General features: G+C 51.7%; 7 protein-coding genes across 7 annotated transcripts; 4 read left to right on the top strand and 3 right to left on the bottom strand.

Moving 5' to 3' along the window:
• Window positions 1–379: 379 nt before the first annotated feature.
• On the top strand, window positions 380–1,639 carry BDP81DRAFT_321547 (mitochondrial biogenesis AIM24-domain-containing protein; the record flags this gene model as incomplete). The annotated part of the gene is made up of 3 exons (XM_060584623.1): window positions 380–554; window positions 619–737; window positions 794–1,639. The coding sequence occupies 3 exons, from the start codon at window positions 380–382 to the stop codon at window positions 1,637–1,639; spliced, it is 1,140 nt and encodes a 379-aa protein (XP_060444305.1).
• A 2,038-nt stretch (window positions 1,640–3,677) lies between these two features.
• On the top strand, window positions 3,678–5,281 carry BDP81DRAFT_321856 (major facilitator superfamily transporter; the record flags this gene model as incomplete). Its single annotated transcript, XM_060584654.1, has 3 exons — window positions 3,678–4,154; window positions 4,223–4,797; window positions 4,849–5,281. 3 exons carry the CDS (start codon window positions 3,678–3,680, stop codon window positions 5,279–5,281), a joined length of 1,485 nt encoding a protein of 494 aa, XP_060444304.1.
• A 1,243-nt stretch (window positions 5,282–6,524) lies between these two features.
• On the bottom strand, window positions 6,525–6,941 carry BDP81DRAFT_450551 (uncharacterized protein; the record flags this gene model as incomplete). Its single annotated transcript, XM_060592538.1, has 2 exons — window positions 6,525–6,773; window positions 6,840–6,941. 2 exons carry the CDS (start codon window positions 6,939–6,941, stop codon window positions 6,525–6,527), a joined length of 351 nt encoding a protein of 116 aa, XP_060444303.1.
• Window positions 6,942–7,933: 992 nt separating this feature from the next.
• On the bottom strand, window positions 7,934–8,579 carry BDP81DRAFT_40906 (uncharacterized protein). Its single transcript, XM_060589065.1, has 3 exons — window positions 8,524–8,579; window positions 8,214–8,471; window positions 7,934–8,153 (listed from the first exon to the last, which is right to left on the bottom strand). The coding sequence occupies exons 2-3, from the start codon at window positions 8,423–8,425 to the stop codon at window positions 8,048–8,050; spliced, it is 318 nt and encodes a 105-aa protein (XP_060444302.1). The 5' UTR covers window positions 8,426–8,471; window positions 8,524–8,579; the 3' UTR covers window positions 7,934–8,047.
• Window positions 8,580–9,077: 498 nt separating this feature from the next.
• BDP81DRAFT_430123 (uncharacterized protein) lies at window positions 9,078–9,485 on the bottom strand. Its single transcript, XM_060590579.1, has 2 exons — window positions 9,374–9,485; window positions 9,078–9,310 (listed from the first exon to the last, which is right to left on the bottom strand). Exons 1-2 carry the CDS (start codon window positions 9,416–9,418, stop codon window positions 9,083–9,085), a joined length of 273 nt encoding a protein of 90 aa, XP_060444301.1. The 5' UTR covers window positions 9,419–9,485; the 3' UTR covers window positions 9,078–9,082.
• A 1,884-nt stretch (window positions 9,486–11,369) lies between these two features.
• On the top strand, window positions 11,370–12,103 carry BDP81DRAFT_430122 (uncharacterized protein). Its single transcript, XM_060590578.1, has one exon. The coding sequence runs from the start codon at window positions 11,404–11,406 to the stop codon at window positions 11,956–11,958; it is 555 nt and encodes a 184-aa protein (XP_060444300.1). The 5' UTR covers window positions 11,370–11,403; the 3' UTR covers window positions 11,959–12,103.
• Window positions 12,104–12,616: 513 nt separating this feature from the next.
• Window positions 12,617–14,624, top strand: BDP81DRAFT_376420 (uncharacterized protein). The gene is made up of 3 exons (XM_060586741.1): window positions 12,617–12,834; window positions 12,929–13,125; window positions 13,187–14,624. The coding sequence occupies exons 1-3, from the start codon at window positions 12,654–12,656 to the stop codon at window positions 14,192–14,194; spliced, it is 1,386 nt and encodes a 461-aa protein (XP_060444299.1). The 5' UTR covers window positions 12,617–12,653; the 3' UTR covers window positions 14,195–14,624.
• Window positions 14,625–14,845: the final 221 nt, after the last annotated feature.

Here is a 14,845-nt window from a genome sequence, read left to right as displayed (position 1 = left end):
GGAATATGGAAGGTTTGCACTGAGGCCTTGTCAACAGGGGTGTCGACATGGGAGGTTACCGGGGTGACGGCGCTAATCTCCTCCAAGCGAATTAAAGCCAATCTTCCACCCCACTTCAATCTTCGAGCTTTGACGCTGAGAAAGAACGGTGAGGTACGTAGCTGCAGCACGTGCCGACCTGTACGTACCGGACTTTGAAGTACGTACTTCTCGGCTCGGGACGGTGTTCACCCGGGATGGAGCTCCGGGATTTTGCCGTCAGCGCAAGGTCGGCGGCCCTCCAAATTCCAGATGCAGCAGAGGGCAGAGGCCGACAGCTGCTGGAGCTTGCAAGTCACGATCTGAACGACCGACGTCATCAGCCTCCCAGATGTCCGCCATGCGCGCCCAATTGCCCTTGCTGAGGACGGCGCGAGGTGTGCGACCTGGTCAATCGCCTTCATACGTCTGCAGGCAATGTAGGGGCATCCAGATCAGCGCTGCGCCGACGATTGAAGCCCCAAAAGTTGGCGGGGATGTCTTTGGAGCTCGAGGAGCGTCGCGGGATGCCGCCGGTATGGTTCAGTCTTTGATCGCAAGGCATTCAGTATGGAGGATTTGCTAACTTGAGACCAACAGATGCCCGGTTCGAGGTCCTTGGTTCCCCCTACTCTCTTCTTTCTGTCTCTCTGTCGCCATCGCAGCAGCTCTTCACCAGAAGGGGAACATTGGTAGGAGTTGCAGGCAAGGCTGAAAATGTGAGCACTGATTCGGACTCTGCTCCTCTGACCAATATCTAATTACTCAATCGCAGGCCCAATCGACGCTGTTCATTCTTTCGCCCTTCACACGAGCCTTTCTTGGCGTACCTTTCTTATACCAACGCATTTCATCTTCAACCCCCCTCACGGCTCTGATTTCTACAAAGTCTCCCACGACGACCTTTTCCGTCCTTCACCTCGATGGTACCACCGACTACATGGTCGCCCAGCGCAATGCGCTTCTTGCCTGGACTGGCCACACCCTCTCCGTATCGCCGCGTATAAGCCGTGGTCTTTCGCTTGCCCACTGGGGAAGCACCCACCTCACCGGTCGAGGCCTGGCTGCTCTGTCCTCTCCGGGTCAGGTATACGAAGTCACGCTCGCAGAAGGCGAAGAGTTCGTCGCTCACCCCTCGCACGTGGTCGCATACGCCGTCTCTCGCAACCCTCCCTTACCGATGCGCCTCAAGTCGAACATCCTCCGCCTCCAGATCCCCAACATTACTCGCTTCTTCCCAGAGACGAACTTCATGAAGGCGATGCGCGATACCAGCACGTACAAGAACATTGCTCAGTTGTTGTTCACCTTGAGGACGTCACTCAGACGCACCATCTGGGGCGATCGCCTGTTCCTTCAGTTCCGGGGCCCGACAACCCTTCTCATGTCCAGCAGAGGAGTGAGGGTTGCCGACTCCCTCACCAACAAGGAGGTCAACGAGATTGCAGATGCGCCGGCTGGCGTAGTTGCGGAGGCTGTCGAACTGACCACCCAGCCCAAGGTCGAGGCGAAGCCCGCATCGGTTGAGCAGCCACCCTCAGCCATTCATGTTGCCAATGTATCGCGTGATGGAAAGGTCAGCTTTGAGGACGCGAAGGATCTCAAGGAATTCGTGCGATAGAGGCGGAACCAAAGTCGGAATCAAAAACGGGCACACCCGTGCCGCGAAGCAGAATTGCCATGGCAATTGAGCCAGACAGCCACAAGGCTGACAAATGTAAATTTACTGTGTAATAGACAACGAAACGGTCAGGTCACAATCTGCAAGTGAGGGTGACGTGCGAAATAAGCCCGGTTGCTGCAAGGTGTTTTGGCTGTTCTTCAGTACCGGCCGAATCTTCTTCACTCGTATTCTAGCTGGTATTCTGTCGGACGGATATATTCGCACGGATAGTTACCATATCGGATATATCAGTTCGGTCGTTGTCCGATCCCTGGACATCTCTGATTCTCGTCGAACAAGCTTGCTGAATGACAGCTACGGATAGAAGGTCACAAAACCACGTGGTTTTGCGCCGTTGATTTAGTCCGGCTTAGCGATAATAAGCCACGGAGGCTGGCATTATTGACAAGCCTGGCGTTCGAAATGACACCTCGATTTCCGACCGAGCGCCGAGCACACCCTTCCGAGACAATGGAACTGTGGTGATTGGTCAAATCGCCAAAGGTGATGAGTTGCAACATCCCTCATTCCAATCCAGAGTCTCGGGTCTCGCGTTTTCATCTCAACACCGAGCCAACAAGTGCCTTCCGGCCCCCCACTCCGGAACACGGCTCCGGGCTGGGGTACGAGGTGAGATCTTGCAGCCAAGGCGCGTTCTGATGAAGAAGACGAGTTTCAAGGTGCCAAGAGTTTGGGTCAGGAACCTCACTGAGGTCGTGAGACCTTGGTGAGAACAAGCCTTGCCGCTCTTTCAACTTTCGAAACAGATCATTCTGTCGGTCCAAATCAATTGAAAAGCTGGCGCACAAATGAACTTTCATGGTCACCTACTCCGTACTTGCAATTGGGATGAAGCCTCACCGACTCTCCAAAAGCTAAGCTAAGGAAAGATCAGCAACCAAACTTCTCCTCTCTCTCTCTTGAACGTTGAAACCGCACTGGTTGATTTGAGAGGGGTTAAAAACGACTGATCTAGCGGCCGACATCCGTTTCCGTGAATCACAAGCGCACGTTCCCGCCGGGAGACTCACAAATGACACTGCGACAGGCGACAAGCTCATGAAGCTAGAAGATAGCAGCCCAAGCATGCTGCGTCACCACAACAGCTGGTCATACCTTAGCTGAGCCGCTTGGAAGCAAAACGTCCAGCTTTTCCCAACCTCTGCCTAACGGCTTAGATTCTCACATTTCTCAAATGGACAAAGGCCCTTCGGCCGGTAAGTCGCTTGTTATATCCGGCCCGCTAAGCTAAGGGTCGCCTGCCCCTCCCCAGGTTTTACAGGATCCGGAATTTGCGGTGATCCAGAAGGGCATGGCGTTTATAACCGAACATGGGTTTGTCAGGAGTCCTCTGCATTCTTCAGTCTGACCCCCCAAAACAATCTTGTTTCCTTGAACTTGAAGGGCGAGAAAGGCGCGAGAGTAGCTTATGTCAACGTTTGTTGACTCCATGTCTACTTTGCGATTAATAATTGTCCGTCACTTGAGCCGCACCATGGAAGTTGTCGTGGAGTGTGGAAATACTTTGATCATTCGGATATAGGCAGGGCCCCAGAGAATAAGAACAAGACGAACTGCTGCTGCTGCTACTACCTTGGGCTACTTGATAGTCCCATATTTAGCCGATCAAGAAGCAAGCAATCTCGTCCATCTATTCACCGACGATACGAAACAACGCAGCAGCTCGCCCCACAAACGTTACCAGCACTCAAGGGCCCAAGGGAGTTTCTTTTCTGATCTCGTCCAGGAACTTTTCGCCGACAAAATCTGCATCCACGGAGTGAAAGGGGTGTTCACAATCAAAGCTTCACTCGAAGTCTCTTGAGGAACCATCAAGACAGAAAAGGAGAAAAGACACACCTACACGAAGCGAACTCTTGTCTGTACCACAAAGTTCGCTGAGGAAAACAGTCGCAACAACACCCCAAACCCGCAACTCACAACCATGGCGCGCTCACATCACGCCCTCTCGACGTCGTCAAACTCGTCAACCGTCATGGACAGGTCCACCGCGCCCGCAGACCCAGAAAAGTCGGACCCGATCCCCTACGAGTGCTCTTCCTCCGCCCGCCAATCCCTAGACCGCATCCCCTCCCAGCAGCGCGACACCGAGGCCAACATCTACCCAGAACCCGCCAACGTCGTCGAGGCCGATCTTGAAAAGGGCGGCTTGACGCACGCGACAACTGATGGTGCCAAGACCAATGCCCCGGCCGGTGGCGATGCGGCGACACCGCCCGCTGCCGGCCCGCCGCCGGGAATGAGCCCCGCTGACTTTCCCGATGGCGGCGCCCAGGCTTGGCTTGTCGTCTTTGGAGGGTGGTGCGCGTTGTTCTGCACGTTTGGGTTGATCAACTGCGTCGGCGTCTTCCAGGCGTATTATGTGTCGGGTCCCCTCAGCGCGTACCCTTCGTCGACTGTCGCGTGGATCACCAGTCTGCAGGTCTGGGCGATGACCTTTATGGGCGTTATCGTGAGTTTCTTCCCCAAGGGATAATACCTCTCCGCCGCCCTGTCTCGGCAGCTAACACCCTGCTCCAGTTTGGCCGTGCGTATGACACGTTCGGGCCCAAGTACCTCCTCTACTGCGGCACAGTCGTATACGTCTTTGGTCTGATGATGACCTCGCTGTCGACGCAGTACTACCAATTCATCCTCGCCCAGAGTCTCGTCTCGTCCATCGGCTCGAGCGCGTGCTTCAACGCCTGTATGTTATCCGTGACCTCATGGTTCTTCAAAAGACGCGCAGCCGCGTTCGGCATCATGGTGTCCGGTTCATCGCTTGGCGGCGTCATCCTGCCCATCATGATGTCCAAGATGATTCCCTCCGTCGGCTTCCCATGGGCCATCCGCGCTGTGGCGTTCCTGTTCCTGTTCTTGCTCGGTATTTCGTGCCTCACAGTGAAGTCGCGGTTGCCGCCTCGCCCGCGACCGTTCGTGTTCAAGGAGTACGTTGGTGGCCTGCGCGAGCCGCCCATGGCTATCACCGTGTGCGCGTTTTTTCTCTTCTTTCTCGGCATGTTCTTGCCTTTCAACTTTGTCATTCTCCAGGCGCGTGCGCAAGGCATGGATGAGAACCTTGTCATTTACCTTTTGCCCATCATGAACGCCGTTAGGTAAGACCTTCTTCACCTTGAGTCTGTACGATGGTAGCTAACAAGGCGCAGCATCCTCGGTCGCATCATCCCCGGCATCGTCGCCGACAAAGTCGGTCGGTACAACGTAATGATCTGCATCACCTTCATCAGCGCAATCTTCTGTCTCGGCCTCTGGATCCCGGGCAAGAGCAACGCCGCCATCATCGTCTTCCTCGTCATCTTCGGCTTCTCCTCTGGCGGCTTCATCTCACTTGGCCCAGCCTGCATTGCCCAAATTTCCGACATTCGACAAATCGGTGTTCGCACGGGCACCGCCTTCGCCGTTCAGTCCTTTGGTGCGTTAGCTGGCAGTCCTATTGCCGGCGCCATTGTTGCGTCGCAAGGAGGCAGCACGTATCTTGGGCTTCAGCTGTTCTGTGGCTTCTCGATGTTGGCGGCGGTTGGTGTTTTCATCGCGGCGAGGACTGTGCAGGTAGGGTTCAACCTGAAGAAGGTTGTTTGATGGAAATTAGGCTGGCTGCGAAGCGAAAGCTTAGTGCTTACCTGCTGCATTTCGGAGGGAGGAGGAAAGTTTACCGGCTGATGGGCCCGCGACCCCGGTCTCCGCTCTTATCGCCGGCTCCGTCTCCGTCTCGGTGCGGCGCAAAATCCCGGTATCTTCAGCCGTCCCCTTTTCTCCTGGTACAGCTGGCGGTACAGCAGACGCGAAGGCAGGAGAAATAGAGGTCACGGTCGGAAGAGCAATAATGAAAGAGAAGACACATAGAATATTCAAGTAATGTTGTAATGGAGAGCCTTGTTGCGCAAGACACCCAAGCCATTGAGTTCCCATTCCCATTTATTAAGCACGTTCATGCTTTCATTGACGGGCAGAAAGCAACAGGAGGGGAGTTATGTCGATGAAGGGCCTTATCGTTGCGGGCGACGTGAGATTACATGTAATAATGAGAACGGAGTTCCCCCCATGCACATCCGAAGCTCCGTCAGACAGCCAAGACTGTGGCTTACAAGGCCTTTGTTAAATCTCAACCAGGCAAAAATCCTACACATCACCGTAGGTCCGACTATTTTTCCAATCCATCGCGGCTTTTCGAGTCCCATGCAGCGAGCTGGCACCTCCATCACTGTTATCCCGAGCCATGCTCCAGAGTCTTTGTTGCAGTTTTCCGCCTTGATCTCTACGAAGTAGTCGTTGGGTATACGACCCGGCTTGGGTTCGGCCTGGCCTCGCGCGCAGTCAAGGCCGGAGGGATCAAGGAAGCTAGAACAATCTCCTTTGAATGCAATCTAAACACCAGCTTGTAAGATGGCAGTTCCGTCATCTGTTTGGTCTCAAGATCTTCAATCTGGCGATGAACGACGGTAGACTTGGTGCCTTCAGACGATTAGCTTCGCAACATAAGACCCTTAAATGATGGGCAATTCACCTTTGATTTCGTCTACAAGATGGACAAGGTCGCTAAAAGTGAGTGGCCTTGTCGCCAATGATGTAGCTCTCCGGATGCCGGTCGGGGCTTTGGGGAATGGCGGTGATAAGGTAAACGATATCAACTCCCGGCGTCGAGGAAGTATCCGGTTTAGAGGTTGATTCCTTTCAACCATGTCGACTTCAGCTGGTCCATGGCCGGTTTCTATATGAAGCAGGGAGAGGGAATGATTCACATTGCCCGAATCCGAAAGACATCTGCACGTGAGCCGGTACAGCCCCCTTAGGTCGGTGAAGATGCAAGGTAAGGTGGGAAAGTCTAGAAGCCAAACTCGGGTAGGTTTGGAACACCGAAGTGACCTGGTATGAACCTCCGCGTTGTTTTTGACCTCTCGGCAGCTGCGATGAGATTCAACTCTGACTTATTATCCCCGGTGATGTTGTTGACGGCAGAGATGACCGTGTCGACATTGTACCTCTCAAGGACGGAGGCGAGAGAATCGATATCGGAGTAGTCCACAGCAACAAAACGAACATTTGGGGCTGCACCACCGGGTCTTCCTGAAACCTAATCACATCAATATCAATAGACTGTGTTGTTTCGATGCGAAACAGAGCGTCGCAGGATGGATACCTTTCTCGTAAGCACGATAACCTCATGGGTCCCTCGAGCCGAGATAGCTTCAACGAGGGCACGGCCAGGGCCGCCGATTCCGCCAGAAATTGCTACAGACATGTTTGACTCAGATTGTATGACGTTGAGAATCTAAAACTTCTCTTAAGTAAGGTGAGTAGTGTTCAAGTCTGAAGGAGATCCCATTACTTGGTCGTCTTTTACTCAATGTTCGAATTTTTCACTCTATATAAGATGACTGTGGATCAATGACGGTGTATATATCACAGGCCCTGCCTACGCCAAGAAGATGGACTCACGTCGCAGTTCGGACAACGACAGTGTCCATCACGATTCACATGGCATTATCACTGCTGACAGCGTCATACGCCAGAGGTTGAGGACAAGATTTCGGAATCGCAAAGGCATGTACAGGCAATTACCAATTAGCTTAGAAATACAATGCGGCAGTTACCGGTAACATTGTCTGCCCCGAGTTTAGCGGTGGGATGTGCACCTGTCACGGACACGGGTTCTCGTAGGTTTCGGGGCTCTCGGTCCCCGAGAACCAATTTTGCCCGCCCCTCCTGGCGGAGATAAATCGTACGCTTATACGCGATCCCGATCATAAGTCATCTTGACTCAAAAGCTTGCTTATTTTATCTTCTTGGAGAAGCTTGTCCCATGCGTCACACAAGCGCACAGGGGCCTGAAGAAGCCAAGAACTTTGATATTGTCTCTTCTTCCCTAGAGACCGGATTTGTAGCATTGAAGAATTTCTTTGGCTTGCATTTCTTACCTGGCTACTTAATCTTTGCATATGCTTCTATTTTATTACATATATAGGTATATTCAGCCACCCTGATAGCAAGATTCTCGGATTATACAGATGTTGAAGTCTATGCCTCTTTCGTTGTTCTCGCGTCCAGCCACACGCCTCGAGTTGGAACATCGGCAAAACGAACTAGAAAAAGCGCAAGACCTGCTCACCATCAAACATCATCTCCATGTCCTGGTTAGACTGCACATTCTCAGATGTCAAGTGATAATTCTCCGCCAAAGCACTAGCCGGATAAAACTGGCTAAGCCCAAACGTTGAAGGAGAGGGAACAGACGCCCAATCTTGTTCGCTACTGGTCTCAATATGCTTCTCTGCAATCATATTGAGCTCTCGAGTGATATCATAAAACTCTTTAGCAGAAGGGGACAGATCTGCCCCCTGCTTAAGGCTATCTGCAAAACTCTAGAGTCGCTGCGCGTCGCCCGTGTCTTGAGTTTCGACTATGTGGCAGAATTACCACCAGGAGAGGAATGAAAGGGGTCTGCAAAATTCGCCTGGCAACATGGTAGCACCTGTTAGTTCCGCAAAGAATTGTGAAGTTACTGTCCTCTTACCAATGGAGATAAAGATTCATGATATGCAAGTCGCCACTCATCAAGGGGACGCATTCAAGATGAGCGTCGATTGTCGCGCGTGCATATGACAGGCAGTCCGGCGAGAAAGACGGCACAGAAGCTCGAGAAGTCTTTGCTCTGCATATCAGAGTTGCTGTTGTATTGTACATAACTCCGGCGGATATCGCGAGAACATCCTCCAGTTTTGTCATTGGTTCGGTGTGATTAGAAGCAGATGTGATCGTTGGATTTAACTACCTGTATGCAAGTTAATACCATTATAAACTCCGATCTCTTAGGTTGTACTCGCCAGTCTGATGGGCTCTATCAACTTGAGGTCTGCAAGCAAGCCATTTGCTCGATCAGACAGGTCTTCCTGGGAGATGAGCTGGGCGCTACGACTGTACAGCAAGTCGTATAATGTTCCATGTATTTGGGCATCCGCGATCCAGAACGGCACAACTTTATCCCACAGCCTCGGCAGCCACACCGAATTCAACCCTTTCGGTATAATAATGTCACAATTTCCAATCATGGAGGCTCTGCCAACGCGTAACGCAAGAGTCTTCTCCAGCCCATAAACATGCCAGAACAACAAAGCTTTGTTGTTCCTCGTATTCTTATCATCAGCTGCAATCAGAGTCTCGTCATGAAAGCCTGCAGCCATGCAAAGCTGTGCTGCGAAGCATATCAGCCTCCATGCCAACCAGGGCTTGGCCATCTCAATGGCGTGTGTTGTCTGCGTCGTTAGAGAGTACCATGATCAAGAGACGCGGGCTTGATATACCCCGAGGATCAATGCTTGTACGTTTTCCGCCTTCGCAGACAGTCCGGCATCAATCGATGCCACAGCGGCCGTAAGAGCATTTCTACACTGCCCCCCAGGTGAGAGACTGTTTCCGAAGCGCAGAATTCCCGAGGCCGGGAGGACAAAAGTATTCTGTGAAGAGATAGTGTAGACCCGAATTTACTATGATGAATTCGATGGCAGTAAAGTCATCGACGGAGAAGTAAACGTTTCGGCAGAGGTCGATGAACTCGGCACACGGTAAGAAACACCTCAAGACAAAGAAACTACTGGGAGGATTGTCTATCAAGTTAGCAACAGACCGTGGAAAATAACTCGAACCCTATTGGAAGATAAGACGCGCACCTTTCAGCTGTCTGAGTACGTTGATGACAGCAGATGTTGGCGGCAGAGGCATGTTTCGGTAAGTCACAGGCCTTTGCGCCGATTGCCGTTCGGATGCTCCTGCTGGGCACTGAGATCCTACAACACGATGCGCACTAGCTACGGCATTCACGTAGCATGAGGCACCCCAGCTCAATGGCCGCACTTTCTGTGAGTTTTCTTGTTGCTGCCATCTGGAATCTTAGTGAAGAAGGGCCTCCAACCGGGGGAGTCTCATCTGTTGCATCGAATCCTGTGGCAACGTGAGATGCATCCTTCACCAAGGCTGGCACCTCCGATAAGGCCTTTTTAGGTGTCAACCCTGAACATGAACATTGTGTTGACGCCGTGCTCTGTTGTCTGAGCAGCAAGGACTCAATATTGGCCAAGCGTTTGTCCAGAAGGTCTATTTTCTCCTCGCTGCGAGCCTGTTAGTCTAGAACATACAGCGAAGGTAAGAATAGGCTTGATCAGGAAACATACTACTGTAGGGACACATGGACCCTTTGTCGAGGAACCTTGGGCTTCTGACCAGCGCCTGTGAACGTGCAATCCTGCGAAGACTGACGACAGTTGAAGCAAGGTACGCTTTTGTCACATCGAACCTATCAGAACGCTTGTTAATGACCTATTGGCCACAGACGTAGAGACACTGATGTTGAGATTTGTGCCCCTAGAACAATTCTGCGTCTCATTATGCTCACAGTGCAGCGCTTCCACTTACTTTGCGTAACCGATATAAGTCGCACTAGACACATGCACCTTTCGGTCAGAATTGGACTCAAGCAGGACCACCATGTCTGCTTACCGCAGTTGCTCTTCGGGCTCGGATACAGCCAATCTATGTCAAGTTGTCGGAGCGAGCGTCGTGGAATCTCGTCTCGGGCTCCTCGGTCACCATTGCCTAGGCTGAGTGGCATACCGGCGGTGGGAGCTTCGTGTCGGCCTCCGAGGAGACCGAGCAGGGATGTGGACACAAATGTCCATCTCCGTCTGTGGTCCAGACTTGAACCAGCAAGGGGTGCGGAGCAATCCGCCCGGCGCTCGGCTCCTACTCGGCGCCGGTAGTATCAGTATTCTTCATCGTTGCTTCCGTAACTACGCTTTAAATAGGCCGGAACTGCTGCTGCAACTGTATTGCTGCAAGTATGCCAGAGATTCTCTGGCTTTTAGTAGATTAATTGCATGACTGATTTCCTGATTCTTGTCAAGACTCGACCATTAGTAGGAGCGTGCGCGGTCTACACCGATGCCAAAGGCCATACTGAACGAGTCCTCTGGGAATAGAGCTATCGTGAGACCCGTACGTTTGTCAGAAATTCTAGCCAGTCATCTGTCATTGCACAGAGTCAGGTGCAGTGTTTCTAACCGGTCTGTGTAATACCGATGCCGTGTTACGGCGAACTGCTCTCACGACACGTCAAGCAGTGTCTGCGGCTATTGGTGTGCTCGCAATCCTGTCGGATAGTAATGACTCGGAAGAGATTACCAAGTTAACCGAAGGGGCTATGTCGCCACTCACTGTTTCTGATTTACTCAAGGGCAAGGCTTTCAAGATAACCTTAACAAATGCTTTCCCACCTCCTTACAAGCTTCATGTCCAGCTGCATTGCGATAACTTGCAGGGTCTCGAATTAGAGATTTAGCCCATAATAAGAAACCCAACTCAAGATTGTGAGGCTATCGTTTGGCATTAGAAAGACCTTGGAACTTCCATTTGACCGCTTGTGGCGCATTTCGTTTGAGACTAGAGCAAAGTAGATGGAATGAATATTCTTTTGAGGCGTTCCCTTTTTGGCGGTCATCTCTCACCCAATGAGAACCGCCAGAAAGGCTCGAAAGGACACATACGATGTGCTGCAAGTTGACCCATCTTGCTGGGCGCTAAATGCTGACCTAGACTGCTTGAGAAGTCACACCAATGTCGGATGAAAAACGATGGAGTATCCTCCCATCGTCAAAACACATTGTTCAATAAAACCCCGTCCCGACATCGACGACACTTCATTTCTTGTTCTGATGGCTTCACAAACGGACGCCGTGGATCTCACCACTCATCTGAAGATAATTTACGCTTCGTACAGGCACACCACTGACATCGACGCGAAAGGTGCATTCTTTTCTCCCTTCTGCTATCAGATATGTCGCCCGAATCCTCCATTCGCTGCACAAGACCGGGAGACAATTGTGCGCTACTTGCACGAGTACGCACCAAAAGAGCAGGCCGAGGCATCGGAGCCAGGAAGAAAGCCGACAAAGAAGGGATTTTACACGATACGACCACTCAAGGATTCCGAATTCAAGTTTGGCACCGATGAGCAGACAGCTCCTGCAGGCTTCTCTTCGGCGGTGGAGGTCGAGCAGAAGGCCAGGAGAGAGGAGTGGGTGGGAATGAGGGTCGACCTTTGGGACGAATCGCCAGATCATGAAGCAGATAAGAAAGAGGACCTTTTAGTCAAGGTGCAGTACTGGTGGAGAAGAGAAGAAGGAAGTTGGATGCAAATCTTTCACGACATCTTGTACATGGGTCCTCGTGATGGGAGTGAAGGTGCCAACGGCGAGGTTCTGGAGTGACACTCTAGACGAGTCGCACATGTGAGACAAGTACAGATGACAGGTAACTCAGAGGAAGGGTGACTTGCCGGATGTCTTGAACCCCTCGGCTAGAGTTAGATATTGACGTGTTAAATCAACTCCAAACTTCGTCAATTGCTTGAAACCACATGTAGATTCGATGTCTCAACATGGCTCGTTCTGTTCTTAAGTCCTTTGAGACAAGAAAACGGTAAGAAATAGACGGATATTACGGATGAGAGATGACGACAGGTAACAAATATCTGTTTCTTGCAGTGTATCTCCCAATGTTTGTCTACATGTACACAGATCTGACTTGATCTTGTCAAGCGGATCTATCACAGTGAATGAGAATTAGAGCAGCTGTAGAGGCAAAGTCTGATAGATATCAGGCGTACTCAACTTAAAATGTGATGCACAATGTGTCTTATTGTTGGTAGTGCGATTCCCTGTGGAGGGTATCACAAATTGGCTACCTCCCCGCGTCTGTTCAGCTGATAGCTCGATGCTCATCTCCCGTTATACTCAACTAACGCGGTCTCAGATTAAAAACTGACAGGTATCCCAACCTCCAGGCGCATTTGCCATCATCTGAACCCTCTCGGGAAAGCCTTTCAGTCTTGCAATGCAGAAGCGACTCTCAGCAAGGATTCGTTACCTTTATGTTACTTGAAGCACATGACGCATAACACATCATGGGTGTCCGAGCTCCTCTCGCCCTCGCCATCGGCATACTGGCTTTAACATGCAGGTCACAAAATCCGATTCCTGAGGACCAAGATCCGTGTCTTGATCCTGGGGTCCTTGCCTCAAATTGGGTTGACGACAATATGGTCCGGCCAAACTACGTCCCGGCAACGACCGAGGAAAAACCTAGTGAGTACTGATTGATGCCTTATTTCGCATTACGAGAGGCCACAAGTGATCACAAGAGACCGCAATGGAGTTGACTACTGAATCTCGGGCACAGTCGTCGCCCAGAGAATTTTCGACCAGCCCCAGACTTCAGAGACTGGCAAGTCATATGTGACTAGTCTGCAGCAAACCAGCGTGCTCTACATGACGGGAGTTATCGTAGACTTGCTGCAGGCTGACGTGCTGAAGACCGGAGCGCCTGAGGACTTGCCCCGATCCCTCGGAACGGGATATAACAGTGCAATTCTCGTCGTAAGACTGACAGCGCCCTTGAATCCTACGTGATCATACAAGTTGACTGACTTCAAAATAGGGCGAAAGATCAACACTACGGTTCTCTGGACGGATCGAAACCCACAATGGCGCCATCAATCTGTACGCCACTGGAGTTGGGACTACGGTCACCCTGGACGCACCTCGATTGTACAGCAGCGGCCCAGGAGCCATTGGTCTTTTTGCTATCCGGGGTGCCAGTCTCGATGTTACCAATCTCCGCCATTGTTCGGGTGGCTACCGATCACCTACCCTCGCGGGTCTCAATATCAATAGTCGTGGGGGCATCGCCCACACTACCAACCCGGGGTCGCCATTGATATATTCTCTAGGGCGAACCATGTCATCCAATCTTACCGGTTGGGCCGATGCATCTCCCGCCATAATCATGGAGGGGCCTCAGTATGTACATCTGAACGCTTCTACCATTACTTCGGGAACCATCGGCGGGTTCTTGTTCTTCGATTGGTCTATCACGGCACAGCATGGTACCGGCACCTTGGAGGCGACATCCCTCAATCTTACGGTGCGCGAGGGCCCAGCCTTTTACCTCGCAACGTTTTCCGCCGAGATCATCCTGATGAATGCAAGGATATACAATCCTTCAGGAATTTTGCTTTTGGCGGATACGAACACGGCATCCCGGGACCTGGAGAAGGTCGAGCCACAGCTTTGGAGCGGGAGCCCAATCTCTTCCAACTCCTCTCTGACGCTGATGGGCTCGGATGGCATTTCCGGAGATATTGTCACCCGGGGTGGCTGTACCGTCACAGTCCAGATTTTGGCAAACAGCACGTGGCAGGGCTCCGCAAATGCATCTCTCATCAACAATCGTGGGGGTTTGACGGTGCAGATTGACGAGACAAGCATTTGGACCGTTGCAAAGAACTCGTTCGTCCGAGGTCTGTCAGTCGTTGGCGGAGACCTCGGACGCATCAAGGACCAGGGCTTCACAGTTGCGTATGATCAGAAAGCCCCGGAGAGCTCCTGGCTTCAGGGCCGGGCCTACACTCTGCAGAACGGAGGAAAGCTTCAGCCATGGAATTGAGTGCTTGGGGGACTTGAGCTGGTTGTTCTTGATTACAGATACAGAATGCTGCTTCGTGACGGAACGAGTCATGGTGGAGAGACTGGAAGTCGGTGATTGTTCATCCGCCTCTGACATTTGCATTTCAAATCTAACAATGGCAAATAGCACAATGTAACAAGTCGGATCCAAGCAACGTTTTGCCCAATTGAAGGAATTTTTAAGCTTGACGTACTCCTTGTCCACCCATCCCACCGCTTAAAGGGCCGTGTTCCACAGGATCCATCTCGGCTAACCTGCCTAGTGGTTGTGAAGATCGAGGTTGATCCTGACTCGAGGAACTTTTGGCGTTGGCGCAATTGCTGTTATGTACGGGATTGGTGAAGAGACTTTTCTGCAATATGATTCTGTTTGTTTGCCACGAGGAGCTGGGGAACTTCTGCTGCTTACTATGGCACAATCTGTGAACACGCTCTCGCCCAAGTCGCCCCTATGATATGATTGACCCGACTCGCAGAGGATGGCACTTTGGCCGCACGCAATACGATGTAGTGCGCCGGCGATCCTGCGGGGCAATTCGAAAAGTCCCGTTGGGTTACATTCTTGAACCTAGAGCCTCGTGCCATCGCGCGACACAAGCAATATAAAGATGAAAAACGCCGATGACACCAT

This window comes from Colletotrichum phormii (genome assembly GCF_030913505.1).
Source record: "Colletotrichum phormii strain CBS 102054 chromosome Unknown BDP81scaffold_12, whole genome shotgun sequence".
Lineage (NCBI taxonomy): Eukaryota > Fungi > Ascomycota > Sordariomycetes > Glomerellales > Glomerellaceae > Colletotrichum > Colletotrichum phormii.
Note: the sequence above shows the minus strand (reverse complement) of the source record. Positions and strands in the feature narration are given on the sequence as shown.

Bases quoted from the DNA above. Each gene is read 5' to 3' on its own strand.
- BDP81DRAFT_430123 (XM_060590579.1), bottom strand. From the start codon at position 9,418: ATGCCTCTGCCGCCAACATCTGCTGTCATCAACGTACTCAGACAG. The intron at 9,311-9,373 runs CTGAAAGGTGCG...TCTGTTGCTAAC, and splicing joins TCATCAACGTACTCAGACAG to TTGATAGACAATCCTCCCAG.
- BDP81DRAFT_376420 (XM_060586741.1), top strand. From the start codon at position 12,654: ATGGGTGTCCGAGCTCCTCTCGCCCTCGCCATCGGCATACTGGCTTTA. The intron at 12,835-12,928 runs GTGAGTACTGAT...TCTCGGGCACAG, and splicing joins AACGACCGAGGAAAAACCTA to TCGTCGCCCAGAGAATTTTC. The intron at 13,126-13,186 runs GTAAGACTGACA...ACTTCAAAATAG, and splicing joins ATAACAGTGCAATTCTCGTC to GGCGAAAGATCAACACTACG.
- BDP81DRAFT_40906 (XM_060589065.1), bottom strand. From the start codon at position 8,425: ATGACAAAACTGGAGGATGTTCTCGCGATATCCGCCGGAGTTATGTAC. The intron at 8,154-8,213 runs GTAAGAGGACAG...CCATGTTGCCAG, and splicing joins ATGAATCTTTATCTCCATTG to GCGAATTTTGCAGACCCCTT.
- BDP81DRAFT_430122 (XM_060590578.1), top strand. From the start codon at position 11,404: ATGGCTTCACAAACGGACGCCGTGGATCTCACCACTCATCTGAAGATA.